The following is a 27,153-nucleotide window of genomic DNA, read 5'->3' on the forward strand; positions in this document are numbered from 1 at the left end:
CAATTTTGAACAATATCAGTACCAGAATAAGTATACACCGAAAGATCAAAAGGGAACAGGCAACCCCCCCCCCCCCCCCCCCCAATAAAAAAAGGGGGAAAAGAGAAGAAAAACATAAAACAATATAAAAAACATAAATCGAATGAACAAGTAATTTGAGATTTTCATTAAAATTTATTGAACTCTCCTTCGAGTAAAATCACAACATGAATGTAAATTTTAATGAATATGCATTCATCATACACTTAAATATTAAACACATCATTGATAAATGCTTTCTTTGTTTATCCATGTGGGTACTGCATACCCACTTGTAGGTACCGTACATGTATTGCAAGAATAAATACCTAGTACATATACATGTGCAAAGGCAGGTTATGTAAGATTTTTGTAATTGTCACAACATTTATATCCTGCTTGAACTCAAGAAGAATTTTAAGGCTTTAATTTAATTGTTAATATATATATATACCATACAAATCTTTACTTTTTAAATTACTCATTAACAGTGAGAAGTGATTAATCAGTTCACGATCATTTAGGAAGAGACAATTCATCCATATAAGAAAATTACGACTTACATCTTTGGCCTTATAACGTTCCATGTTTTCAATGCTTGATGAGTCCATTGATTAATAAGGAAAAAGTCTATGTGTGTACATTATTTTTCAATTTCAATTTAATAAACATGGAAAATGTTTGCTTCTTTTCTTAAAGTACACTGGACATGTATTCTTATAAAAGTACAATGAATATACAAGTATATCTATTGATTGGTAAATGGCTTTGATATACTTAATCCATTAACTAGTTTGATACAAATTATTTGACTAAGAAATAAAGCAGATAATACACAGTAAATGTAAATAATTATTTTCATATAAGACAAGTTCATCAGTTTTCAAATGTCAAATTTAAAACAGACCTTTATAGACATGTATATAAGAATAAACAAAAATCATAAAATGGTAATATACAATAGATGTATATAAGTAACAATTAGCCAAACAGGCCTGTATAAAATTTAACACCCACTATAGCTAGCCAGTAGATATCGAATGAGGAAGGGGGGTGGGGGGAGGGGGGGGGGGGGGGGCAAAAAAAGATTGAGACAATGAGTGTTTCTTTATATGCAAAACCTAAGACTTGCAGTTTGAGCCATAAATGAAAATTTGAGGGCATTAGCAAATCATAGTTTCTTGGAAAAAAGTTTTTATTTCTGTACAGGGTTATGGACAATGAGAGACATTTGCCGCTTGTAAATTTTGCTTGATAGAAAGAGAGTAACATTTAACTTTGAACAAAAATGTTATAAAATCTTCGTCATCATTTTTTATTTTCAAAAAAATTTAAAAAATATATACAATATGAAAGATAACAGTCAAACACTGGTAATTTTTAAAAAATCATAATGATAATATTGTATTGTACTGGAAATTTTTTTTAAATATTAAAACTATGAGTGGTTTGGTGGGTATTGTATAACCAGATTAGATATGTAACATTCAACAACAGTAGTGAACAATTTTTATCATCAATGATAGCTAAATGCTGTTTTACTTAGACCCAAAATCAATTCAAAACCAATAACCGACAAATAATATGGGTACTTACAATATCAAAGTAGTCACAACAAAATCTAAGTTTGTAGAATTTAGCTACTATATAACTGTAGTTCCTTATTTTCTGCAAATACTTAATTCCACAATTCAGCTGTTTTGCATCAAATCATGAGAATATAAAACATCAAATTTTTATCATAGTTTCATTCAGTTTACATCTGTAAGAAAAATTAAAGCAAGATTTGCCTCTCGCAATTTTAAACGGATATAACTCCTCGCGTTTAATTAGGAATTTACAGTATTACATGTATATGAACTGTCAGAGTCAATTCACTCTAAAGCTTACATGTTGTCATACAGGCACCTTTCGCCTGAAGATTCAGCACACTATGATAGTATCACAGGAATATAAGCTGAAATACTTCTGTCTTTGGCATTTTCTGCTGCACCAGTTTGGTTTGTGTCAAAAATCTGTCTCAGTATTTAGATTTATCTCTCATGTTGCAGAACAACATTATACAAGCTGCCATCATCAAGATCTGATACAAAGAAAAAGGAACACTAATAAGAGAATCCTTATATAACAAGACAAGAGTGCTTGCAAAATGATTCAAGAATTGATCACAAACACAATTAAATAAGGTATTAAGCAAAATGAATCCAAGATTAATCCAAGTGAATTCAGAATGAATAACAGTGCCCCAACTCCAACACAGGTAAAGATTGACAACTTACCTGTATAACTGCCACACATAAACCTGCAATCCCTATGTACTGCATGTTCTTAGAGAACAGGTATTCTATTTCTTCCATACAACCCTGAAAGGAAAGATTGTGCAACGTAATATAAAATTAGCATTCAAATCTCAAACATTAACAAGAATTAACATCTGTTTACCTACAGGTGAAAAATGTACAATGAAGGATTTTTTACCATGTTTAGTTCTAAAAACTGACTCAGTCACTACCAATTTACTCTACAAATACTATCAATTCATTTGCTAATGGGGTTTGTAAAACAAATCAATTACGAGGCAAAACAATTGATACAGATAGCAATTCACTACCCCACCCCCCCCCCCCCACAAAAAAAATAAAAAATAAATACCTTTGTGTTCCACAGGAAGCTCTGAGACTTCTCACAGCCAGGGGAGGGGTCGACACAGCAGGAGGGTCGGACCTGCTGGCCACGATCCTTGATATCGTACCAGTCTGTGTAGTTGTTGACCCCACAGCACTGCAGCTGTAACAAAGGAAGCTCAGGGTAATCACAGTCAGATATTATAAACTAGCCAACACATTATATACCTGTTACAGGATTTATAGTGTCAAATATTATGCAAATGTGGATTGGGGTTGAGGACAACATTGTTTATGCTAGCCCCAGATGTGAAGAGAGGGGCTATTCTTTTGTCCCAAGTTATCTAATATTCGTCTGAATTATGTACGTGTATGTGTTGTTTTATATTTGTCTGGACTGTGTACATGTGTTCATTATCTTTTTATCTTTGTCTAGATTGTGTACAGTTTCATTATGTTATATTTTTCTGGATTGTGTACATGTTTTCACTATCTTACATCTGTCTGGATTGAGTCAATCAGCTGAGTTATTCCTTCTCTTTTCTCCGACTGGATGCCTGGATCAGAGCTGTACTCCATACTGTACAACATTTCTTCTCTCATTGCTGTTTTAATCTACAGAGAAAAAAAAGTGTCAGCACACCACCACTATATGTCACAGTTTGATATCTTCCTATACATGTATGTGGGTTTTTTTTTATGTCAATTAAAACCAGGAGAAACATTTCCATAGCATTCAGATGTTTTAAAACATTTAGTATAAGCAATTTTTTTCCAACCGAGTTGTAATGTAAAATATCTAAAAAGTGATAATGGGTTTAGTGGTCTAGATGGGCTTAGTGGGTTTAGAGAGACTTAGTGATCAAAAACATCAAAAACTGATGCTCTCCCTTTAACCTTTAAGCCAAAGTCATTGATAGTTGCAACATCATAGAAGTAATACTACTATGCATTTCTTTAACAAATTCTATGATATCACATGTAACATAATTCTTCGATTTAATCATTGTGACCTCATATTCTAAGAGACAGTAAAGATCTGCATGTGTTGTAAAAAAAAATTCATGGCTACCTGTACTAAAATAAAACATCAGTTTACTATGTTGGTCATACACTCGTTACTGTATATATTTCAGCATATATCTTGGCATAAAATAGTTTTACAGCCATAATATATTTAAGCTTTTGGTTTTATCTTACTTAAGTACTATATACTGTAAATACATGTACCTTATTTAAATATTTTATACTTACATCTTTCTGATATGATAATATCAAAGCTGTTGCTGCAACTTCCAATCCAAATATGACAAGTACGAATATAAAATACTGAAAAAGAATTGTTTCTTTTTTAACTTGGGTGCAAGATCAATGAATGTCTGATACTGATTGTAAGCATTCAATCGATATACAAATAAGAGTAAAATGGTTGGACTTAACATTTCTTTCATATATTACCCATATCCTTACACAAGTGTAGTTGCAAACATCCTTTGTTAAGAGAAGACACTTGGGATAAAGGAAACAAATACATAATGAAACGAAACTTACCACAACCATCATGCACTTGTTTTCAGCAATCGCACCACAGCAGCCAACAAATCCAATGACAAGAGTGATGGCTCCAGCAATTATTACTAATGATGCAGCAGTTAGAAAGCTATGGCTGGGTAAAACGACGGAGAATGAATCTCTGTTAGCCTGCATCCATATTCCAACAGCAAACACTCCACACCCCAATACCTTGATCAACAAAACACTTCAATTACCTTAATTATAGCAATAGCAGCTCGCCATCACTGTGCGCTGGCAAACGAAGCGAGCTTTAAGAACCAGTGTGCGCGGGAAAAGAACGAGCTAAACCTACATTACATCAAACAAAATTTTTTGTCTACGTCCCATAATGCTCTCAAATGTTTTTACCCGTGATGCTATGCCAAAAATGGCCGACATTTAACACCTTATTTACAGTGTTTTGAGGTTTGAAGACATGTTTTAAGTACTGCACAAGCTTTAGCGAGACCCAACAGATTTGTTACATGCTTCCATACCATTGTTTTGAGTCGAGATACGTAAACAAAGACAAAAAAAGGTCATGGATGACATCACAGTGCTCTCATACTATAATTGCCGCAATAAAATTAGAGGTGGATCAAACATCTGTACATAATGCGTGTACCGGTACTACCTTTTTCAGGATAGACTGCGATACTTGCCTCATTGACACATGATTTGTTTTTAATTTTTACTGTCATATCAATCCAATCAGTTTAAGCTAACTGTGTATGCATGTACAGTAAGCAGATTAGTATATGAGTTGGGAGGAAATAAACGAAAGGACATTTTGAACTAAATAAAAAAGAATAAAGAGAAAAAAATCAAACATTTAAAAAAATTATGCAGATACTGCATATCGTCAAACCATTAAATTTGAAAGTGGAAAATTACACACCTACAAACAGAGCTCTCTCTCTCTCTCTCTCAATCAAATTCTTTGGCGTTCATTGATACCTAAATAAAACTAAGTTGACAATGATGCAAGGTATGTGTAATATTTGCTGCGCTCGCCACAATGGTAGCACCGTAAAACATATTAATAAATATAGAATCGAATTGGATCTTAATACATGATATAATCCTAACTTTCCATGAGCATTTCTTTAAATGTTGAAATATTACTGATTGACGTGTAATCAGACTCTTCAAAGACATATATCTCTGGTATAATAAATCTGTTTTGACATTTTCAATTTTTTCCCTATATGAAATTCAACCTTTTCAGGAATAAAATAAAAGTAAAGTTGTGTCAATGCAACAGCTTTATATTGGTTATTCTTACCCAAATTATAATGTTGAATATCAAAAACAGGTATTTGATGGTGCAGATAGCTGATCCCTTTTCCGACCGACCCATTTTGTAAGCACCAATTTACAAAACTGGAAATGAAGAAAAACCCTGAAGTTAAATTTCAAAGTTATATTGATTATCTGTATAGTGCGGAGACTTATATTTGTACATAAAATCGATTATTGGCTTGATTCAAATTACATACCCATCAAAAATGCTATATGTTCGCCATTTTGAATTATACAGTAGAAAATGATTATAGAGGGAAATTATTTTTCCGGATACAAATTTCAGCGACCCTCAAAACTAATAAAATATTATTTTACATTTACAATGTTCTTATTATGTTGTTTTCATCATGTTTTATTGTTACAATATTACAAATTCTTTCATTTGACAACACATAAAACCTACTTATGAAAATACTGCGCCGTATGGAAATAGCATTTTCTTTTTTAATATCAGGCCTACGGGGTTTGTTAGAAAAGTTCGCCGTCAAGTTCGATTGTGGGCGGACAATTCGCACGATGGAAGCGAAACTTTTCAGATTTAACCTTGACATTGTAAAAAAAAATGTGTAAAGATTTATTTTTTTAAATGCAGCATAAATATATACAGATCAGTAATTATGATAAGATATGCTTTACTTTTCATGTCAGCCTTTTATATATATATATATATATATATATATATATATATATATATATATATATATATATATATATATATATATATATATATATATATATATATATATATATATATATAATCATTTAATAAAACATACGTCATCCTACAAAAACACAGTAATTTTTCCGTACATTTCTTTGTCCGCGAACTTTTCCAACAACCCTGTATAACTGTCGAAGTCAAGTTTATTTAATTCTCAGCCTATATCTTAAAAGTTTCCAGTCTACACAAATAGATGAATTAATTAAGTCGGTCGTGTTTTTATTAATTTACTCATCGATGCAAATGCCGTGTATTACATTTTTATAAATCTCTTCTTGAAGATCGACATGGCTTCAATATAAAATACAGATTTTGTGAAGCCATTGCATGGTGCCTGAATAGCTGCAATAATGTAGCCCTCTCCCGATTTTTATTTTTTTTTTTTGGGGGGGGGGGGGGGTGGTAAGCATCAGATATAAAAATCGGAGAGTGCTACATTATTGCAGCTAGGTGCCTGAAATAAGGTATAAATTTTATTGTCAAAATAAAATTCTTGCAGAGAATTAGAAGTGAAAAGTAGATTTTTTTTTCGATGCCGCAATGTTGTTCACGCTATTTTCTTCTTGCTCGACAAGTGTTCGATCAATTTTGACAATGCATGAGTTGCTAAAGAAGGAACAAGGTGCTTAAATTGAATAGTTCTATGGATCAAACAAAGAAATATCAATTTAGAAATGCCGTGGAGAAGATATTGAAGAACGTTCCCCTTGTTTGGGGTTAACACTCCCGCTAAGACCATATGAGACAGCGTGTGAATAGAGGAGAAAGCTCCGTGGAAGTAGAATCTGTGGACACTGTCAAAAGGTATCCAACGTATATAGATTTGCCGAGCCTTCATTAGTCGTCCGATGAACCGATAAACCGATAATTGTCATACGGAAATTGTCAACGAAGACCGAAATCTACACACCGAAGCAGGAGGACTCCATAATGGCCAATTGTGAATTTAAAGTATTGTAAACTTTAAGCTAATTGTGGAGTAGGGGCACAATTAGAGATAGACATAGGGTATATGATATACATACATATGCTTGTCGACCCGTTGAAATCGGCTAAATTATTTTCTCATCCTCGCACTCAAATGCGAGTATTTGTACTTAAAAATCAAAAGAAAAAGCCGGGCTTGCGAAAAAAGAGGTGATATGTTTTTGTGTTATTCAGTAGAGAACATCAGCAAAGGTATTGAAAATGATATACATGGACATGTATTAGTACCAAAATCAAAGTAAGAAAACAGAAAATGAGGCCATAAAATAACCAGTATATCATTCAAACTGATCACATGATGTAGAGTGTCTCCCCCTTCCCCATCTCTCACCTCTCCTTGACAATTACGTTATCTGTACTATCATATCGCATGGCATATTCAAATATCCTCATTCAATAGTTTTGAACTTATACGATGAAAAAAAGGAGATAAGGTTTGCTCTAAAATATGCAGCCAGTGGTATTGACTCAACAAAAGTATGGTATTTGATGCGAGTACACTCTCATCATTGAAGATTGAATCCGACCCTTCCCACTCACGTGACATAAAAAAGCCAATAAAACGCAAGAGAAGATTGTAAGAGTTGACATAAGCTTTTAATGTCAAATAAAACTGATTTTTTTTTTAAGTCTAGTAATAAACTGATTTTAAATGGTATTTGTAATTTATGTCTAATAGGAATTTCTGCATGCGTCTTGATATAAATTGGCTTAACAATCCAGTAATTAACTGAACTACATGTAATAATATATAGATGTAAACAATGATATTATCCCAATGTGCGTCAATATGGTCAATATTAGCGCACTTTAATTTGATTCAAAGTGTAATGCCATGAATAAATTTTAACGTACTTTTCAGTTTTTTGTAATTTTTGGGAGTTGATTTTAAATCAACTCTCCTATGCAGTTACTCAGGCAAACCGAAAGTGAAACAGTGTTTGGACCTAAGCACAAATTAACACCGCTGATAACATTTAGTCCTTGAAAATAATAGATAAATTCGATGAAATGTATTCTAAAACATTGTTTTTCAAGGAAACTTATTTATAGATGCCGTGTAAATAGTCAAATTTTAAATGGTACGAACAATTTAGATTTTTTTTGTAGTCGTACATTGTATGTATTCCTACGCCAGAGTTCAATATATCCGTAAATCTCAGACAAGGAGAGAATCTCTCTTGCTTATCGTAGATTAACGGAGACAGCCGAGCGTCTGAATGAACGAGACTAGAGTTCAATATTGCTTGGATCTATACTATTTCGTTGAAATATCGATTACTGATATGTAGTTTGATGGAATTAATTCTTTGAATATTACACATTATTATTCATAAGGGGGGTTTTCGCGAAATTCTTGTCGGAGAACAATTCATTTTTTGAAAAATGTGCATAATTCAAATACATATAGGAAACTACTTGCCATGCAAAATAATATATCGTTGATTCTAAAATAAATAATAATCGATAAAATCAACTCGCGTCAGTTCTTCAGTACTTTGATTCTATTTATTTTACATTAATTTAATTTTTCATTTATATCGTTTTATAGAGCCCTCGATCAAACTAACAGCACATTACAATATTCCAATCCAAGTCTAATATGCAGCAAAATATTAAGCCTTTGATCAATTCATTGGGAAAAAAATACATACGAGAGGAACAGAACATGAAAACCGTAATTTCTAAAGAACGGCTTTTCTGATTTAATAGTAAACTTCAATGATTAATAAGAGACGTCTCCAGTTGGAATAGACTTCTTTTAATTAACTCGATCCTTGTTTAATATGAGTTAATATCTTTAAGAATAATAAAAATTGTTCTTTGAAATTCTATCTACGATATTGATTATAAAGTAGATATGTATTTTGAATTGCGAATTGTTGTTGTTTTGCGTCGACTTTTAATGCTTGTATCGCATCGGTGACATTATTTATGGATGAACCCTCGTGTGTTTTAATGTGTAAACACAAACTTAAGCGAAATGGTATCCTTTATTGCGTCAGAACTGGAGAGGGGGGGGGGGGGCAAAGGGGTTAAACCCCGTTTTGAGTTTTTGTTGTTGCGATTTTATCCCTCAAATTGGGACAGTCATCCTGCCTCCAACCCTGTCTCCAAATTTATTCTTATATTTTAAGCACAACTCATGAACAATTCTTAACACCACACAGACTGCCCAGTCATTGTAATCCCCACTGTGTAATGTCATCATTATTTCATTAACTGTGCGATATCCATTATTTTAATACCGACAGGGGTGTTGTATTTGTAATGATTTTCAAATAAAACTTTCAGATATGGATCATGCAGGATATACGTTACCTGCGATTGATCACATGTAACCGTTTAATAAATAAATCGGTCTAGTCTAGTCATCGATTGCGATACTTCTACCCATAAGTATGACTGTTTTGATCGAAAGAGATCATTGGTTTCGTCATCCAACACAGACCTTACTCTAGAGGTAAGAATAACGTAAGCTAATAACTCAGACTCATGAAACTGTGACGTTTTACTTAAAAGTCTATCATTATACAGTCTTTCTCGGTTTTGTGTATCTTAGTGAAAAACCACGCAAGGAAGGGGTCTTCTCGTTATCAAACATACTTCTTATAATACATGTATATGCATATGAAATGAAGATTTGGAAACGTTGGTAATGTTTTAAGTATATGCTGATATTTAGAGAAATATCGCAGAAAATATTTCAGACGTTGCGCATGCTTTGTTGTCAATTCCGGTTACGCTAGGGAGACATTGAAATATGCAACGTCAGAAAAAAACCACAAATAAAAAAAAAGATAATTTCATAAACTACCAAGCATTCAATAAATATCTTCTCCACGTGTAACAAAATGTGCTACTTTCTGTTTAAAAAAGAACCATATTACCATGAAGGCAGGGGTGCATTAAAATAATGTCATGATACACATTGTCACTATTATAAAACAAGTATTTATTGAATAACATCAACAATACAATCAGATGTTTACACATACAAACAATAAGTAGGTAACGTACAATGTGGTAAATTGGATTTAAAGATCAGATCGACGTCGACTATAACTAGAAATACATTTATTTATATATCACACATGTATTTTAGTTTCTTTAGTTCTTAGTTCATGGCAAAAGTTTTAAACTAAATATATTAAGTTTATTTCTTAATCTATGGCAATATTGGAAATCTAATTCTCTTTGATTAATAGAATAAATAATTTGGCCATGTAAAGAATAAGACGATTTTCAATGTCGTCCAAATCACGAGAACAGTAAAACAATACGTGGATATGAAATTGATTTACAAATATTGATTGAAATTTAACCTACAGTACTATTTCTTGCACATCATACACAATAAGCTATGGCCTCTGTATATAAACAAAAACAAAGAAATAGCACACACCCAGGTTTATATAGCACTGATGGAGCTTTGCATGAACCACAGCAACCAAAATAATTTCTCAACCTTAAAACAGTTTCAAAATACATACCTTCTTGGAGTTAGTTTTTAAAATATTTATTGATTTAATAATTTTGACTTCTGAAATGTTATTTTTTTATTGATAGATTCTAGAATTTCACAGTTATTATCATTAAGATAAATAAAGCTATAAACTAAAACAATATTTGTATATCACATCCAAACCTTTGATCAAAACAAAAAATCTTTGATCAGCAATTGCAAACAAAGTTTAGATTATATCATCGATTTTTAAACTAAATACTCATTTTACTTATCGGATTATCTTTTTTAACGCTACAAAAAACGGAAATCATATGCATGTCTTCTTCGAAATTGTCGCAGTATACTATAATTTCGTTTCTTAATGAAAAGATTTCAAATACAAATGTACCAGGGAGTCATTAAAAACTCATCAGAACAAGAAGAAATATTTCATTTCATGTTAATTTTCCGGTTTTCTTTGATGACTGAATTGATCTCTCCTAGATTGAAATTTTTTTATAATCGCCAACAAAGCCGCGCAATGGCACGTGTTTAATTCAATACCTCCCGACTGAATTGATTACAGTGAACATTTACGCTCAGAAGCATTTCCATTAAAAAGAATCGGGTATCGATAAAATGTTCACAATGTGTTTATTCCAAATTAGTAATCCAAGCACTTGATGAGAACCGGTCAGACGTCCAGCTTACCCTAATCAAACATACTCTGTCTACAATTTCACACTGGCCAATGGGATCACCCTCAGGGCCAGTAGCTACTGCTTACATAGAGAACTTTGATGGCTATTTCAAACAGGTTCTGGATTTATTTTACGTTGTTGATCGTCAAATCTTTGATTATTTCTTCTGCAAAGGCAATCGATCTTTGACACTTCCAATTTCTTTGTCGAGAAATTCAATTTGTAGTGAAAAGTATATGACAATATTTACAAGGATAATTTGAAGATGTTTGATAGAGCTAAATAAACATTAATCGCGTTATTCAGGTGCAAATTTTACAGTAACGAAATAGATCTATTTATAATTTCATAGTCGTAATTTTTCTTTTAAAAAATGTTTTCTCATTAACATTGTTAATTTTTACCGAGGTTAATACTGAGTTCAAATAGAGTTCACTATTATATTAGAAACTCTATAGGTGCATTCGCTATTTTATCAAGGAATATTCATTTTTTCCATAAAAATTCCAGTGAAGGCAAGCTACAAATTTTTGCATTTGAATTCGATATTTCTGATCGACTTTACAAAAATGGTTTCCGTTACTTACTTCAATATTGCTTAAAACACCATAACTTCTTGGTTTCAATGCTTTTAGTTGAACGTAGACGGAGTCATTTGTTTCATTTATTTTGCTAACGCGGGTTATGTATTTTTTTTTTGGCAATGTCGCTACCTTCATATCCAAAATAAATCACCAAAGACAGCATTTCGTTGTGTATAATTATTTTAATCTTTCTTCTGATAAATTGATAATGAAAGTTAATCAAAGGTATATATATATATATATATATATATATATATATATATATATATATATATATATATATATATATATATATATATATATATATATATATATATATATATATATATATATAATTATCTATTCGCCCCGTGTTATTTTCGCCCGTCTCTACTTGTAAACGGTTCCGCCCTGTATTTTGGCTTTCTGATAACGAGGACAAAAGGGGCGAGAACATTTAACTTGGACGAATATTTCCTTGTAAACAGTAAATAAATCAGTACGTATGATAAAAGAAATAGCAACATTTTTAATTATCTTATATGGGAATTTATGTCCGACAACAGAATAATTTTTTGGAGCAGTCCTTGATTATTCTAGGTTTGCTGAAGATTTCGACTGATCTGGTTAAAACTAAATCGTGTAGATTTCAGTCCTGCATGTTTCTACACAGCTGTGATCAATTTTCGTAAAAAATGGTTTACTGTCAGCTGAAGTCTCAAACCGGAAGGCACGCGCAGAACACATGTATTGAGTTTACGCGTAAGAAAATAGTGCAGAAAGTTTTCATGCATTTCAGTAAATATGTATTATAAAAACACGCATTAAATCTTTTTGAGTCCTCTAGCTGTGTATATAAAATTATATTTAGAAAATAAACAAATACTTTTATTGATCAAAATATTCTTGCTCGGGTTCAAATGTGTAATGAGTTACGTAACTGAATGCACAGCGCCGTTTTGACGATTCAGTTGGTGTACGAGCTCATTAATCAATAGAAAGGGTTGATGGTGGAATCGAAATCAAAGTTCCCAAACGCAATGTGCCATTTATAAAAAGTTGTGAATTTTATTTTGACAATCTTTCACCTTAATACTACCAAACTTCATGCGCAAGCCGAAGTTAATCAGGACGGGTTATACACAGATGTTTTACAAATCAAATAGGTCACCCCTGCGAATGTTATTGTCATTTAAATTTTAGACCACGTGTTTTTATTTGACCCTTTCAGTTTCGCAGTAAAAACCGTGCCTCGTGTTTATAGTCTATTTTATAGAATCTAGGTACTTGTAGTCAAATATAAAATCTAAAAGTTATTGATTTTAAACTTCATCTTCATTAATTGATGGATAAACTGTGTTCTGGAAATAAATGTGACAATACAAAAACTTAGTGTTTTCTCTGCTGTTGCAATAATTAACATGCTTAGTAGAGATCCCCCTAAGGGTTTATTTTCGATCCGCGCCTGACCTAGTAATAGCATCAATAGTGAAACAGACCATACTATTTAATGCAGAATGTTCCTTGAAAAGGCTTGATATACTAAGTTTTTATACAAAATAGACACCCATAATTTATTTAAAAAACATGGTATTGCACACAACAAGCATCAAACATGGCTATGATTTTATTAAGTAACCCAATGTTTATACTTTCAACCACTCTACACGTGGTTGAACACGAACGATAACTCTGTTCTGAATATCATCGTTTAATTTAAATAACCGCTAGATTGTGAAATAAAACATACATCTAACACGATTTTCATGTTTTAACATAAATCAAAGTAGGATATGATATGAAAAACGACTAGTACTTACGTATTTTGAGAATATTATCCGAACACATATACTTCCGCTCGAAATTTCACAGGAACTTAACAAATCTCGGTGAAGTCTCGTGAACTTTCATTCGAGCACCTCTGGATTTATTATAAACTTAGCAATGATAAAGAAAACATTCCGAACACATTCGCAGGGGTGTAGGTGTCTCATTGGCTTCCAGTCTTCTTGCGGTATAACTGCTGTTCGTCTCTAAAGGAATTTTGTACAAAGAAAATAAAAACAAGTCCGAATTTGCATTCTCGTTCGTTGGCTCTTTAGTTGATTAAACTGAATTTGAATTTTAAACAATACATTGTAAGCAAAATCTATAATAGATTATACATTTTGGAAGACTTGTACATCATATAATATATACAATCTTATCGATTGAAGAACCAAGTTTAATGTTAATGTTCATGTTTTCCGGCTTAGTTGGAATCAGGCTTAAGGTGAATTACATTGTAAAATAATGAATTACATTACCATTACTTCATGAATTAGGGCATTAAATTAATTACCATTACCATTACTTGATTTTCTTGAAGAAATACATTACATTACCATTACATGAGTAAAGTAATGCATTACCATTACTTTGTGAAAAGTCAATAAGTTTTTAAAAAGTAATTTAAAAGCTAAATAAAGAGTTTTTGTAAATATTTCATAAATAAAACATGCTTAAAATATTTACAGGTTCATGTTCATGTTCACTCTCAGGTTCAAATTTAATGACTTATACAAGATTGCTGTTGCACTTAAAGTTCTCGAAGTAATGTTGGTCCCGTAACATTTACACGCTAATGGCGGAGTTGACAATCTCTGTTATTTATGTCTCTGATTTTCGGAGTATAATTTTTAATGAAAGGAACGGTTGTATCGTACATGTAATTCGTGTAGGTGATGCACGAGTTTACACAAAAAAGTAGTAAGTTGCGAACGGATTAATTTTTACCTATAAATTTTGCATGAATCGCAAATGAAGAAAATCGTGTCAGATAAGTCGGTCTTAAAAATCAAAATGGCGACCGTGAAAATCTTTTTATTGTCAAAGTTCTTGGAATCTTATTGTAAAAATATATTTCTAAAGTCAGGTGCCTGTGTTTGTTATCGGTATACAAATGTTCACTTTGTTTGTTAATTCAGCAGTTTTAGAGTTTTCGGGGTTTTCATAAAACTTTTATTACGGATACCGTCCGACTTGTGGATTTTTCCTTGGATCACAAAATTAAATAAATCTAAAGATTAAAATTATCTACTTTGATATACTGGCACTGTACCAGTTATCGGCTAAAATTTAACGTTTTCTTTTCGTAATTCCTTATTTCTTGATATTTTTGGATAAAACTTGACATACTTTAAAAAGTGAACTCCTTATTTATCAATCTGTTAGTTTATATCATTATTTAGAACCCAAAACATCTTGTTTTGTGCTTTTAAGCACGCCCCGAATTTGCCGAGTTTTTACGATTTACTGTACCAGTTATCGGCTTCGTGATAACATATAGCAAAAATCCGTGTTCATGTTGATTTTATACTCTGCTAAATGTAATTTGAATTATGCCCCTTGTGAGGTCAGACTAAAGTACTCGGGGCCATGATACATTATAAACAAAACTCATAAAATAATTCGTTTATTATCATACGGTAATACACCAAATTGTATACTACTCAATACATAATTGTGCAATCAGGCGTTCAATTGCGGTACGAATCTCTCGGAAATTCGTGAATTCCTTTTGTTTATACATGTTAAATGTATTGATTTTATATGTCAAATCAAAGAAGGGATATAATAACGTATCACAAAGAGGTAATATTCTGTTTTTAACTTATTACGTCACTTCCCCCACTGCTGAAAGTGCAAAGATGTAAAATCAGCGGTAAACAATGATCGTTTAAGCTCATGTATAAAACATATTCAAGACAGTTTTCAAGCAAACTTACTTTTCTTTATTCGAAAAAGACGACTGAATTAAAAAATCTTGGATTGTCGCGTGCTATAAACCCGAACTCTCAGTTAAGCCGATAACTGGTCTTAGCCGATAACTGGTACAGTACCAGTAGTTGTTTTATTTTCCCGGTTAGTAGTAATTTTTAGAATTTTTCCTTGGTGTCTTATTTTACATAATATACCGCTGTGTCAATTTTCTACAATTATGAAGGCCGGGATTGAGTAAAATCTAGACAAAGTATCAGAAAATTGCAAAAACTCCGAATTAACATAGATTGTAACAATTAATTTAAACTCATAAATTTTGGAAGCATATTCGAGGAAATCCCGGACAATTACAAATTCAAACTTTCAAGACCCCGTCTTTCAGTACCCTCAGTACTTTGATTATTCATGACATTATTATTTTTTTATACGACATTTATTGCTTTTTGCCATTAGATGAAATCGATACCGTCAAACAAAATGGACAAACCTGCGTTAATATTTTAAGATTATTCCAACAAAACGGACAATCGTTTGCAATGGATTCCATGCATTTGTGACATTTTTAAAATGTCCTCGGAGAGAACTCAATTTAAATATGTTTTACTACTTCTCTTACTTAACATTTCACTAATTTTCGAATTCAAATAATTTTTTTCGATACAATCTAAGTGTTGATTAAAACGCTGTATGTAAGTACAACGATCCCTTTATTTTGGCAGTGTGTATGTTTTATTACGTCGATAAATGACCCCCGGTCATTTTACTCCGGATCATTTTACGGGGCGGACCTTAAATTATAGGACACCGGTTACACTGTGTCGAAATCGGGCAAAACGGAAAAATTCTTAGACAATTAGGTTATTAAGTTTAACTATGGTCTAACAATAAGTATGAAAAACGTCAGTCAGCATGCAACCCAGTGGAAGATTGTATTTGCTGACAAGGTTGTTGTATTGACCATTGAACTTACGACAAGATGACATCAGTCGAGACTGTTGAAAGTCATGTTTTATCAACTTGTTTGTCAGGAGCTCGCTTCGCCTTAAAAACTGTTCATACGTAGAGCATGTCCTTGCGTATCAAATTAACCGAGAGACAAAAACTCCATATGCCGCTGATGAAGGTATATTGCTACATAAGTTTGGAATTAGACTCAGTTGAATCAGATTACCAAAGGACATTACTCTCGTTTGCCAAATGGATTTGTCGCAATAAAGTTGCAAATAATAGAAAATAAATAGGCTTGTACTTGATATTTCTCTCTATACCAGCGCAAAAAATTCCTTGTTTGACGTGGTGGTATCCAAAATTAAAATGTTAAACATTGTAATATAAGCAAACAGATCGTTTTTTTGGAAAAGCAGATAACACTTGTTTTACAGACACGCAATTAAGCCGAACACTCCATTGAGAATACACCGTCGAAGAGAAAAACATTTAATAAACATATGTGTATTGACCTGCACCGGGATCACTGAATCAGCGTGTTATTGAGTGGTAGACAGGAAACAATACACCGGCATTATCGCTTTGATGGACTCTCACTGTTAACATTGTGTATTTCAGTGGACCAAAAGCATATCTGTAGACAACCCGCTGAGGGACCCTGAAACACATGTGACGTCACGCCGTAGATTCTGAAGGGAAGATTGAAAAACCATCAGCTCCTCCAACAGATTTACAAATAGTTTTATTTTTTGGGGAGTTTCCTGCTTTATATAAACATTATGGATAGTAACGAATGATAAGGTAAATTTATATCATATTGATTTAGAAGTGTTCAACTTTTTTTCTGAAACAATCAGATAATTTAAATGTTTTTTTATAGATTAAATTTGAACAATATCGAAAAGATTATTGAATTGCCATCTTGTTGTTTACCGCATACAAAAGTCACAAGGGTATTCTAAGAGCATTTCAAACCTTGTTTATCATAGAATGCTTGTAATTGACTTAATTGTTACAGTACCGATCAGACCCAACCTAACAGAAAGTAAACCCTGAGTTTACTTTCTGGGTGTACTGTAGGTTTACTCCGGGTTTACTAGAGTGGACACAGAGTAAACCCAAAGTAAACCCAGAGTGGACACAGAGATTAAACCCCGATCAGAAGTATGCCCCTGAAAGCAGATGCCACGTGTGTATTCGCAATATACAAGGGACAGAAATTATAGTTATGTTCTTATTCGTTCCACTCAACCGAACATAAATTATTTACAATAATAACAAAACACATGATTAGTGAAGGAAGCCCTTATTTGCTGCGTTTATTTACACGTACAAATACATATAAAGATTCTTCAAACTTCTTCCTGAAATAAAGAAATTTACATTTTATTGTGCACAGTCCTTCGATTTTTAAATGTCACTAGATAAGTGGGTGGGTGGGGATTGTGTAAATGCGGCAAAGAAAAGCCTACGAATGAGTGAAAATGGTGCTTAACTTGAATACCTGTTCTACAGGTTATACGCTATAAATAGTAGCCAATGTCTACAGGTTTAAATATATAAAAACAAAACATATAACATGTGTTCTAGTACCTATGATAAATTAATGCAGTAAGATGGTATGTAAAACACAGGTCTTCTTCAAACGTCAGTGCGTACAGGTGACACAAAAAGCAATTCTCGAGTAAACCGAAAGTAAACCACAAGAAAACCCAAAGTAAACCCCGAGTGGACTCAAATTTTCAAAAAATAAACCCAGAGTAAACCCCAAGTAAACCCAGAAAGTAAACCCGGGGCTTAGTTGTGATTTACTCTGGTGTTAGATTGGATCTGATCGGTACTGTGTATCCTTTTTACGAATACATTGGTCCTCGTAAACTGAAATAATATTCATAATTGGATAACAGTATGCTGAAATAATAAATATAATTGGTTAACAGTATGCTGAAATTATAATTGGTTAACAGTATGCTGAAATAATATTCATAATTGGTTAAAAGAAACATTCTGTTTCTTAGTATTTTTAATAAGATTTACCGGAAGTCTTTTTTTGTGTTATTCTGAGGACAAAAAATAAAATAACATTTATCCAATGTGATATCTCCTATAACCTATGACGTCTTCTATTGTCCCTGCCAAGGGTTTGATGAAAGACCTATCCTACTTAAAGCTATTGGAAAAGTGTTTATTATTTAAATACCGATGTAACAAACAGGTTTTCAGTTTGTCAATAACTTTTAAATAACTTCATAAAGTCAGTAAATACTCGCATTAGAAACTACTGGGTATACTTTGTCTCCAGTTTCTGCTTCCGCCACTTTTTTCTTAAAATTTCGATAATTATAAATGCATTCGTGCCCTAGCTACAAATATTAGAATGAAAACGTTTAGTTTTTCTGATTTATAAGGCCCTCTCTATCGCTTTAGGTGTCAAAACATAACCAAAAATAAAAACATAAAGGGGGTTTTGCCTTGCAAACGACATGAAAGGTACCCTGAAGATAATGAAAAAAAAAATTGTGCGAGGAGCCCTGGGAATTTCTAAATAAAAAAAAAGATTTCAGATTTTCCCACTATTAATCTTCGGGAGAAAAGACCATTAGTATTTTCGTTTTGGTATAAAGAATGAATACGGAAAGAGGATATCTTTTTGCCATATATAGATTGAAGTTCTTCTCCTCTAACAGTTTCTGTGTATCTATTAAGAAAATCAACATTCATTTGATGATGAAAACAGTGATCTGGGATGATAGACTATACCTGTCTTGTTATGATAAATACATTGCTGATTTGTATTAAACGGGGAAAATCAATATGTTCAATGTTAAGTTTTATAAAAAATTAATTGATGATCCCAGTATGGGGCTCAATCTCAATTGTTAACGCCATTGACGTGGAACTCTACAGTAAAGTAAAAGTCAGCCAGTCACGAATGGGCATCAAAATTTCAGTGTCAGCATTCTGAGGGCTGGACAGCACAATTTATACTCCGGGATAGAGTTTTGCTAAACGTGACCACATAACCGTAGCACACCTCTTTTGCAGTTGAGGCAAAATGTACATGTATGCTTCGCACTATACGACTACAATAATCGTTTCAAACAAGAGAAATGAGAGAGAATAGTACTAGAGAAAATTAAGAAACTGAATAAACACGAGGATGAAAATGATTAAAAATATGAAAAAATTGAAAAAATATCTAAAGATAGGGTTTCATGTTAGTGTGAACAGCTAAATTTTTTTTTCTGCAAAGTTAGCTAACTGCATAGCTCGCATGAAACATCACAGAACGCATTTTACTTTGAATATTTACATCTATCTTTAAATCATGTGTTGAAATATCCAAGAAAAAGATTTTTAAAAATACTAAATTATCTTCATTGTTGACCAGAGTGACACACAGAAGGAACAGCTGATTCCCCATATATGTGACGGTTACCACGGTAACTATAACTTCTTGGAGGTCAGTCCGATGAGCCCACGTGCAAGTTGGCATGTCTTTTTTTTTGTATCTCATCAATTTTGCAAATTGCACTGTATGGGCTTTAAAGCCTCGAGCACTCAGATTTGCACATGATCTGTTCTTCAAGCTCAGATTCGTCAATTGGTAGTTTATCCTTAAGGAACACCTCTAAAGGTATGGGGAGGGTGGCAGTTAGACAGCTTGACGTAGAGATGAGAATCGAGTTTTATATTGTCATCTTTTAAATATAATTTTTTTCTGTAATTTTCACGCTTTGATAACTTGTAAATTTGGTGAGTTGGGGGCTTTCATCCGTGACATCAAAGAAACTATCATGTTAAAAAAGTTGAACGTTGTTTCTAGGAACAAACTTTAAGCATATACGTTAAATTAGACATTTTACCTTCTGAACTTAATATAAGAAATATTGTAACAGAAGTATACTAATTCAATATATATTACTGAGGATAAAATCAGACCAAATGGTCTGTCATGCCGTTAAAACTTTATTATGTACCACCGGATTGTTTGTTTATGAAAACCTGTTTCAAGCAAAATTATATTACATTTATATAAATAAAGAAACATAATTTTAACCCCTCTAAGGGAGATGTAGACCTAATGCTGTATAACAGTCGTGTAGATGATGTAGACCTAATGCTAGATAATTGTCGTGTAGATGATGTAGACCTGATGCTGTATAACTGTCGTGTAGATGATGTAGACCTAATGCTGTATAACTGTCGTGTAGATGATATAGACCTAATGCTGTTTGACTTTCGTGTAGATGATGTAGACCTAATGCTGTATAATTGTCGTATAGATGATGTAGACCTAATGCTGTATAACTGTCGTGTAGATGATGTAGACCTAATGCTGTATAACTGTCGTGTAGATGATGTAGACCTAATGCTGTTTGACTTTCGTGTAGATGATGTAGACCTAATGATGTATAATTGTCGTATAGATGATGTAGACCTAATGCTGTATAACTGTCGTGTAGATGATATAGACCTAATGTTGTATGACTTTCGTGTAGATGATGTAGACCTAATGATGTATAACTGTCGTGTAGATGATATAGACCTAATGCTGTATGACTGTCGTGTAGATGATATAGACCTAATGCTGTATGACTTTCATGTAGATGATATAGACCTAATGCTGTATGACTGTCGTGTAGATGATATAGACCTAATGCTGTATAACTGTTGTGTGTAGATGATATAGACCTAATGCTGTATGACTGTCGTGTAGATGATGTAGACCTAATGCTGTATAACTGTCGTGTAGACGATATAGACCTAATGCTGTATAACTGTCGTGTAGATGATGTAGACCTAATGCTGTATAACTGTCGCGTAGATGATTAGACCTAATGCTGTATGACTTTCGTGTAGATGATATAGACCTAATGCTGTATAACTGTCGTGTAGATGAGACTGCTGTGTATGCCTGCCCTCACTGCGCTGATAGTGATAACGATCCATGTCTGCCATGCTGGGGGAGTAGCCATTGTTGACTGTGAGTAAACACACTAAATTAGAGATGGCATTTTAAAATGAAAATATAGCAATGTTTTTTTAATAAGGTGATTGACTTTTCAAACTCATTGGCTTTTACTAAGTTTTGACTCCCAATTATGCTTTCTGAGAACTTTAATATACGAGGGTTGCATTAAATGCACTTTATATTGAAGACGCATTAAAAAAATAAGTACGTATTGACTTAAATTATTTTCTTTGGTTTTAACTACCTAATAATTTTTGAAAACTATGTCATCGCCTCATTACAGAACTTTAACATATTTTTTTAAAACTAGAGATGACATCACCAACATTTTTGCACAATGGTACATACTGTTTAAAAGACTTTGAAAATAAAGATCTGCAATGGTTGGCTGAAGAGAAATTACTACGAAATGAAATCAAAATAAGATGTCACAAACATTAGAATGAGTGTTTTAATGTTAATAAATAAATACAAATCGAATAAATGTCTTCATAAAAAAGGAACAATTTGAAACAAAAAACCTTACCGATATTTAATCCACAAAGACAAAACGAGTCCATTTGTATTTATTAAGTATTATATGTTTTAGTATTGCACTGTAGAGATGAAAAAAGAAAATTTCCTTGCTGAAATCGTGACTACCTTATTAACCTCAAAGACCTCATTTCATTGAATAGACAAACACGAGGATTGTCGGTACCACGTCCACTTTCATCCTTTGTCTTGGAGCGAGGCTTACAACGTATGCAAAGACAAGAATCAAACCCTGCTGAAATTAGACGATTTGGCAGAACATACTAAAATACATTCTATTGTGGATTCCAAAATAAATAAAGTCCTGGGCTCCTCATTGTGAGTAGTTTTTTGCTTCTAATTTTTAAGTGGTCTTGGAAATGAAATAACATTTATAATTTTATGTATACAGGTATTTTACATTTTCCGTTGTCTTTGTTTGTGATAACCGGTAAGGATACAATGACTCATTCTTTGAATACTAGTATTATGAGGATTCCAAATACAGTTAGACATGATCAAATCTATGATGATATTGATACTGAATTTGATCACCCCGACCATATTTGATCACCTCATAATACTCAAAGAATGGTTCCTTATTCCTTTTATTCAACTCACTGGATTTCTGAACATCTTACCAAATACAAATATGGCAGTCTGTGTTCGTAGAGACTCAGTTTGGATTGGACTTCATGCCACTTCTCAAGGCGGAGATTTACATCATTTCTGGCCCGACTGTGGCCAGCTGACCTCCTACACAGGCTTTAATCCCTGGCAGAGTTCTTCAGAGGATCAGAAAGAAGGGTGTGTCATGTTCCTCCCATCATCCACCTACTACTCCGCAGTGAATTGCTATTCTTCACTTCCTTATATTTGCGAAAACATAGAAGCAGGTTATTATCACACGATTTTATTGATTTTCTGTGATTGTTAAGACATTATAAATATCATCAAGTTAACATGGTATGGGACACTTGTAGATATTACGTGGATAAAAGTACATTATAATCAGAATACTTTTACCGGTTAAGGATGTAAAAAAAAAAGTTTAAAAAAAAATATAGTATTAAACAACTTTTATTGATCCTTTTCTGTTGGCATACAATTTATATGAGGTCAATGATCAAAATTTTGAGATATGGTACATGTTTTAAATCGTTTTGAAGCATTTTTCAATATTTTGCAATTCGTGCCTTACGATTTTTTTTAATGAAAAGTGAGGTAAAACCAACAGAAAATATGCAAAATTATATAGATTAAAATATAAAATCTGAACTTTTAATATTAAGAATTTTAAAATTTTACAATTACAAATTTTTACAATAAAATTGCGCTACGCTGTTTGGTAACAGTTTTCATTTTGAAAACATTTATAAGACTATGCTTGATTTTATGACAGTTATTTTGATAGGAAGTACGCCACAATATGGAGGTGTCCCATGCCACCTTAACCAATATCATTTGTTGTTATTTTCAGATCCAGTCCAGTGTTTCTTCCCTGAGACGAACGATGTAGTCAAAAGTTCATTTTCAGTTTCATTCATATACCACACTGTAGACCCGTTTTCTTGTGCTAAAATATGTCATGAAGATAGTTCCTGTGCAGGTGTAATGCACGGCGGTAGCTGTGAAATCCTCGCCAGCGTAAACCCCCCACAAGCTCTAGCCGCTCGTTACGATTTATACCTTGACAGTAAGCATCACACGTGATTGATCAGTTTAATTCTAGACCAGAGTACTTAAAAATTTCGCTCATGTCTTGTACATATTTTAAGAAATATATTTATGCGTGGTCCTAATATAAACTCCTAAAGGGGCATGGTCATGCACGATTTTGGTCAAATTTTTAGTGTTTATAATGCTTTAGAAATGCATTTTTAATGATCAGCCAAAATTTGAGTGTCAGTCGTAAAGTTATAAGTAAGATACAGAGTTCACAAATTTCTGTCAGATGAACAGGGCTTGTGCCCTGTTTTTGTTTATATTGGTTCAATATACCGGTAATAGTACTTTTTCAAGCTGATTTCTATCTGTTCTAATTCGTTTTCAACATAAATAAACAGTTCCTAACGTTTATCACATTCATTTCGGGCCCAAAGCTGGAATTGTTACTTCAACATTCAAAACGTAAACAAAGCTTTGTTTACAGGACAAAGAATTGTGATCTGTGTCTCTTATAACACCACGACTGACACCAAAATTTTCGTTGATCATTAGAAATGCCTCACTAAAACATTGTAAACGATAAATTATACCCAAAATCGTGACCATGCCCTTTTAATCACTTATTTTGATATACGGTTAAATGTATGAAAATCGCATAAACTGATATACCGGAAAATGTATGAAAATCTCTTAAACTGATACACGTATACCGGTAAATGCACATTGTAAGAAAATCACTTAAATTCATATACCGGTAAACGTATAAAAACACCACATTCGAAAAAAACCCATTTTTTCTCTCTAGAATATACTGATGTTTTGTCAGTGGTTGTAAATTTGTCATGATCAACTGTACCAAGAAAGTATTAACCTTCAAGAGTTCTAGAGACTAAAATAGCTTCAGAAGTCGAATTCATCTTTGTTTGATTGTACAAAAGAAATCGGACCAGCTCTTTGTCATTTTCAATTTAAGAACAATTAATTACTCCATGTCTAGAAATGCCAATAATCAACTTACATATGCTCTAGAGCTAATATTTGTTTAAAAGAGATCGTAAAAACGTCTGATAAGAATTCAAAGATCTATATATACTTACAAGGATCTGACATTTTTACAGGTGTAATCGATTGGATTCAGTATACATCTATGGCCTCATCGATTCCTCCCAGGGATGCCTGCAGTGTGACGTCACACAGTACACTTCTGACAACGCCAACCGCCCTCTATGCTTCCTCTGAGTCGGTGACCACGTCAGCTGAACCCACCCTCACAACATTATTCCCCAGTACAACCCCACCCTCCCCATCTAGCACTGCCACACTCAGTACCCCTCATCTTCAGACAGTGACCGGCTCCATCCATTCATCGCCTGTAATGTCGTGTATGTATACGTTGTTGTATATATATAGTTACGATGTTATGACTTGTTCTTCGATAAGTATTATATTTTTTCTCTAAGAAATGACCGAACAATTTTTCTCTTACGTTTTTAGTGTTAATTTCAATCATCTCTCTTATGCAGTAACTCTGACAAACCGGAAGTAAAACAGTAATTGGACCTATTACACCATGACCGTGCGCTGACAAAATATTGTAATAAAAATAATCGATGAATTCGATGAAATGTATAGAAAAGCATTCTTTTCAAGGAAACCTATTAATGCCTACCTTAGAAATAATCATTCATATCTGATATGATACGATCAATTTAGACTTTTTTGTAATCGTATATATTCCTACGACATATTTCAAAAAGCCGTTCCCCGACACTAAAAACAACGACATACATAATGTACAACATATTCATATAACGTAAACAAATCATAAACAGAGAAAATGACTCCTTATTGATATTTAGGTCTTTGTTGGAATTTTAACATCTGTACATAAAATTCCTGTCTACATCAAAATCACAAAGAACTATATATGATATGAGTTAAATTTTGCCCCCATAATTCGCATTTTTTAAGTGCTTCGGGTACAATAATATGTTAACTTATATTTAAGAAGAGTTGACATAAAATATATTTTTCATCTTTTTATTTGATTTATTTGCACTCACTGGCAGAATATGACGTCAGAAGTGACGCTATTTCTATAATTCAATCAAAATCAGGCAAAAATTGACATTTTTTAAAAATCTTTTTATGAATGGGAAATATAGAGCGCATACTTGAACAAGGAAATTTTTTTGTCACTTTTTAGCCTTGGCTTTATACATCTCTGGTTCAAATATTTTGTTTGATCAAGTATGCGCTCTATGTTTCCTGAAAGAAAATTTGCCTGAAAACAAGTTGTTTATGCTAAAAATGCAAAAATGGCGGGAAAAGGTTATCTTCACGATGTCATATTTCTAAATTGTGGGCAGTTGAATCAAAATGAACTTTATGTAAAAACATCACATATATATCTGTACAAAGAAAACAAATAATTACAGTAACATGATGATGTTCATTTTAGGGGGCCATTTTAGGCCCACATCATATATAGTCCTTTGTTTGTCTCTTGGAATAAAGAACTTGAACTTGATTACTTTTCAGCATTATTATCATCGTCAACCTCCGTGTGTTATTGTCCCTGTGTGAACAATGTTACGTACACCCCTCAAGAACTTCAACAGAAGATAGAGAAGATGAAGTCCGAGTTAACAGTAGAGGCAAAACAAACCAACAAATACAAGAGGAGTCTGATTAGCGTGCCCGACTCCCGGCCGTCAGCCCAGGGCATCGGGAGCAGCGTAGGGGTGCTGACTCTGGGCATTGTCATCGCCTTGCTTGTCGCCTTTGATTTTCCTCGTGCTTCTCGTCATACATTGAAAATTGTCAGAATGGCAAAAGCGAGGTTCATGAAAAACCAACCTTGATATTAGTGACTGACAGATTGAATGTTCTATTGTGCTCGGTCTATTTAAGATGAAATTTAAAGATAGTTTAATTTGTCTTGAAAAACAGGTTTGGGAAGTCTTCTTATTTTTAAGTATTTTTCTGCTGGATCGATGCTCTGCTCGATTTCATGAATATTGATGAATTCGTTTTAAATCCATCACTGCCCCATTCCCATTTTTATATGTGACAGACACATAAATAAATATTTAATTGTTATCTATAAAGTACTATAATATACGAAAGACAAATAGGGCCATATAAAAAATATCTCGTTTTTACAAGTTAATTATCTCGTTATTACGGTCTTTTATAACAATAAGATACGGTTTTATAATGATATATTGATTTAAGATTTTTTTAAAAAGATATATTTTAAGATTCTTAATATTTTATATGTATGCATTTTGTTGAAATAATATTGTCATCACAAGAAGACAGCTAGTATATCATTTTAACAAAAATTTATTAAAGATTCGGATA

At 32.9% G+C, this 27,153-nt stretch overlaps 2 protein-coding genes across 4 annotated transcripts; one reads left to right on the forward strand and one right to left on the reverse strand.

The window, feature by feature from the left end:
* Positions 1-154: 154 nt before the first annotated feature.
* LOC128187433 (tetraspanin-4-like) lies at positions 155-5,743 on the reverse strand. Its single transcript, XM_052857878.1, has 8 exons — positions 5,696-5,743; positions 5,482-5,579; positions 4,194-4,385; positions 3,897-3,971; positions 3,141-3,257; positions 2,671-2,805; positions 2,298-2,381; positions 155-2,101 (listed from the first exon to the last, which is right to left on the reverse strand). The coding sequence occupies exons 2-8, from the start codon at positions 5,554-5,556 to the stop codon at positions 2,039-2,041; spliced, it is 741 nt and encodes a 246-aa protein (XP_052713838.1). The 5' UTR covers positions 5,557-5,579; positions 5,696-5,743; the 3' UTR covers positions 155-2,038.
* A 3,799-nt stretch (positions 5,744-9,542) lies between these two features.
* LOC128187390 (uncharacterized) lies at positions 9,543-27,075 on the forward strand. 3 transcript variants are annotated; one of them, XM_052857851.1, is made up of 9 exons: positions 16,652-16,806; positions 17,250-17,432; positions 20,023-20,094; positions 21,531-21,618; positions 22,284-22,458; positions 22,792-23,015; positions 23,600-23,815; positions 24,906-25,169; positions 26,329-27,075. In XM_052857851.1, exons 4-9 carry the CDS (start codon positions 21,531-21,533, stop codon positions 26,649-26,651), a joined length of 1,290 nt encoding a protein of 429 aa, XP_052713811.1. In that variant the 5' UTR covers positions 16,652-16,806; positions 17,250-17,432; positions 20,023-20,094; the 3' UTR covers positions 26,652-27,075. The 3 variants fall into 3 exon arrangements, with proteins under 3 accessions (XP_052713806.1, XP_052713811.1, XP_052713802.1); XM_052857846.1 differs by lacking the exons at positions 16,652-16,806; positions 20,023-20,094 and adding an exon at positions 9,543-9,673; XM_052857842.1 differs by lacking the exon at positions 20,023-20,094 and having other exon boundaries at positions 16,653-16,806.
* Positions 27,076-27,153: the final 78 nt, after the last annotated feature.

The sequence above is a fragment of the Crassostrea angulata genome, chromosome 1, assembly GCF_025612915.1.
Source record: "Crassostrea angulata isolate pt1a10 chromosome 1, ASM2561291v2, whole genome shotgun sequence".
Taxonomy (NCBI): domain Eukaryota; kingdom Metazoa; phylum Mollusca; class Bivalvia; order Ostreida; family Ostreidae; genus Magallana; species Magallana angulata.

Excerpts from the sequence above, each read along its gene's own strand:
- LOC128187433 (XM_052857878.1), bottom strand. The coding sequence starts at position 5,556 with ATGGGTCGGTCGGAAAAGGGATCAGCTATCTGCACCATCAAATACCTG. Across the intron at positions 4,386-5,481 it reads TATTCAACATTATAATTTGG|GTATTGGGGTGTGGAGTGTT; the intron begins GTAAGAATAACC and ends TTGTTGATCAAG. Across the intron at positions 2,806-3,140 it reads TTGACTCAATCCAGACAGAT|CTGCAGTGCTGTGGGGTCAA; the intron begins GTAAGATAGTGA and ends CCTTTGTTACAG.
- LOC128187390 (XM_052857846.1), top strand. The coding sequence starts at position 21,531 with ATGAGACTGCTGTGTATGCCTGCCCTCACTGCGCTGATAGTGATAACG. Across the intron at positions 22,459-22,791 it reads AAAGTCCTGGGCTCCTCATT|AGACTCAGTTTGGATTGGAC; the intron begins GTGAGTAGTTTT and ends CTGTGTTCGTAG. Across the intron at positions 23,016-23,599 it reads TTGCGAAAACATAGAAGCAG|ATCCAGTCCAGTGTTTCTTC; the intron begins GTTATTATCACA and ends TGTTATTTTCAG.